Below are 2,892 nucleotides of genomic sequence, written 5' to 3' on the forward strand. Positions count from 1 at the left end.
GTTCTGTCCCCTCCTAACCAAGTCCCTCTGCAGCTTCCCTGGAGCCCCTTCAGACATTGAGAGGTTGCTCTGTGGGCTCCACACCTTCTCTTCTCCAGTCTGAACAGCCCTAACTCACAGGGAAGTTGCTCTAATCCTCTTAGCAGCTTTGTGGCTTCCTCTGCACTTGCTCCAACAGGTCCATGTCCTCAGTTCCATGGAAATGTTGGTGCTGCCCCAACCTGCTCAGCCTCTGTCTGTCCCTTCCTCCTGCCTGGGGGTGTTTATAGTTCTGATCTCCTCACATTTACCATGGAACCACAGAGAGGAGTTGATTTCTCACTGAGCCTTCCCTTCTCTCCCTCTCCGCAGAGAGCCCTGAGAGCAGCAGGAGGATGGAGGGGAAGGCAGTAGTGAACGGCCACGCTGTCCCCAGGGAGGACATGCCAAGAACAAACAAGTCATGCCAGGAGGTGATGCCACACAAGCAGCAAGGAGCAGCTGGTGGGGACGTGGTGGCACTGGCTGCTCCCTCCAAGGCAGCTGGAAGCATTGCTGGAGTCTATGTAGAGGCTTCCAAGAAGATCATGAGCTTCTATGAGGCCACCAGGGAGCATCTCCTGAGCCTGGAGGCAGCCCTGACCCTCCTGGAGGCCCAGGCAGCCACAGGGTACATCACTGACCCAGTGACCACCAGGAGAGTGTCCGTGGCCGACGCTGTGAGGTTGGGGTTGGTGGGGCTGGAGCTGAAGGAGAGACTTCTCTCTGCAGAGAGAGCTGCTACTGGCTTTGTGGACCCCTACTCAGATGAGAAGATCCCTCTCTACCAGGCAATGCAGAAGGAGCTGGTGGGGAGGGAACAGGGCCTTAGGCTGCTCCAGGTCCAGGTGGCAACCGGAGGTGTCATCGACCCAACCACGGGTGGTCGGATCCCGGTGGATGTGGCCTGTGAGAAGGGATATTTGGATGAGGAGATGAGCCAGGTCCTCTCTGACCCCAGCGACGAGGACAGCAAAGGTTTCCTCGACCCCAGCACCATGGAGAAGGTCACTTATATGGAGCTCAGGAAGAGATGTGTGGTGGATCCAACCTCAGGCTTCCTCCTCTTGCCCCTGCAGATCACCTTCCCAGGGCTGGGAGGGAGGGTGAGCAGCAGGGACCTGCTGGACTCTGGCATCATCAGCATTGAGGTGTTCCAAGGCCTCGAGGAGGGAAGCATCTCTCCCCAGGAGGTGGCAGAGAACGACACTGTTCAGCAGTTCCTGCGAGGGACGAGGAGTGTGGCTGGGGTTGTCTTACCTTCTGGGGAGCAGAAGAGCCTTTACCAGGCTCTGAGAGAACATCTCCTCCTGCCTGGGGCTGCTCTGATGCTCCTGCAGGTCCAGGCCTCCACGGGCAGCCTGACAGACCCTCTGAAGAACAAGAGCTACTCAGTGGATGAGGCTGTCAGGGTTGGGCTCGTGGGCCCAGAGCTCCATGAGAAACTGTCTTCAGCTGAGAAAACCATCACTGGCTACAGGGACCCTTACACAGGGGAGCTGCTGTCTCTGTTCCAAGCCATCAGGAAGGGCTTTGTGCCCAGGGACCATGGGCTGTGCCTTCTGGAGGCTCAGGTGGCCACGGGAGGGGTGATTGCTCCAGGGAGACACCTCCGTGTGCCCTCAGAGACAGCCTGTGCCTGGGGGTACCTGGATGAGGCCACCAGGCAGCTCCTCTCCAGCCCCACTGGGGATGTGAAAGGCTTCTTCGACCCCAGCTCCAAGGAGAAGCTGAGCTACACGGAGCTGCTCAAGCGTTGTGTGACTGATCCCACCACGGGGCTCCTCCTGCTGCCGCTGGAAGCAGCTCATGGAACTCACCTCTTCTTTGACCACAGGGCCCAAACAGCTCTGGAGAACACACAGATCCCCATGGCCTTGGGGAAATTCAAGGGCAAGTCGGTGTCTCTCTGGAAGCTTCTCTTCTCTGACTACATCCAGGGCGAGCAAAGAGCTTTGCTCGCTCAGCAGTACCTGGAGGGAACACTCTCCACACAAGGACTGGGTGAGGCCATCAGAGCTGCTGCTGAGGAAGCTGCTGCCACTGCCAACGTCACCTTCGAGGGCCTGAGGGAGCGTGTGACAGCTGACCAGCTCCTAAGCTCAGAAATCATCAACCAAGACTTGTTCAAGAAGCTCAAGGAGGGAGAAACGTCAGCCAAGGAGGTCGTCAGCATGGACACGGTGAGGAAGTACCTGCAGGGCACGGGGAGCATCGCTGGGCTGCTACTCCCTGACTCCCAGGAGAAGATCAGCATCTACCAGGCAAAGAGGAAAGGACTTCTGAGGCCTGGGACTTCTCTGATCCTCCTGGAGGCCCAAGCTGCCACGGGGTTTGTCATTGACCCTGCTGCCAACAGGAGATACTCCGTGGACGAAGCTCTACGAGCGAACGTCATCGGCCCCGATGTCTACGACAAACTCTTGGCTGCTGAGAAATCAGTCACTGGCTACAGAGATCCTTACTCAGGGGGCAAGATCTCCCTCTTCCAGGCCATGCAGAAGGAGCTGATTGTCAAGGACCACGGGATTCGCCTGCTGGAGGCGCAGATCGCCACCGGTGGCATCATCGACCCAGTCAACAGCCACCGCATCCCCGTGGAGGTGGCTTACAAACGTGGCTACTTCGACAAGAAGATGAACTTAATCCTCTCTGACCCCAGTGATGACACCAAGGGCTTCTTCGACCCCAACACCCACGAGAACCTGACCTACCTGCAGCTGAAGGAGAAGTGCATCACTGAGGCCTCCACGGGGCTCTGCCTCCTCCCCTTGAACAGCAGGAAGAGGCAGTTCATCGATGAGACCACCAGGCAGCTGTTCAGGAGCTCCTGGTTGCCCGTCAGGTTTGGGAGGTTCAGGGGGGAGAAAGTCT

At 58.0% G+C, this 2,892-nt stretch overlaps 1 protein-coding gene across 1 annotated transcript in view; it reads left to right on the top strand.

Moving 5' to 3' along the window:
• Nucleotides 1-351: 351 nt before the first annotated feature.
• LOC103801555 (epiplakin-like) overlaps nt 352-2,892 on the top strand; it is a gene marked incomplete at both ends in the record, with an annotated part of 6,884 nt that continues 4,343 nt past the window's right edge. The window contains 1 exon segment of the mRNA XM_009073971.1: nt 352-2,831. Within this exon segment, the coding sequence (XP_009072219.1) occupies nt 352-2,831 (2,480 nt within the window).

This window comes from Acanthisitta chloris, unplaced genomic scaffold, assembly GCF_000695815.1.
Source record: "Acanthisitta chloris isolate BGI_N310 unplaced genomic scaffold, ASM69581v1 scaffold16344, whole genome shotgun sequence".
Classification (NCBI taxonomy): domain Eukaryota; kingdom Metazoa; phylum Chordata; class Aves; order Passeriformes; family Acanthisittidae; genus Acanthisitta; species Acanthisitta chloris.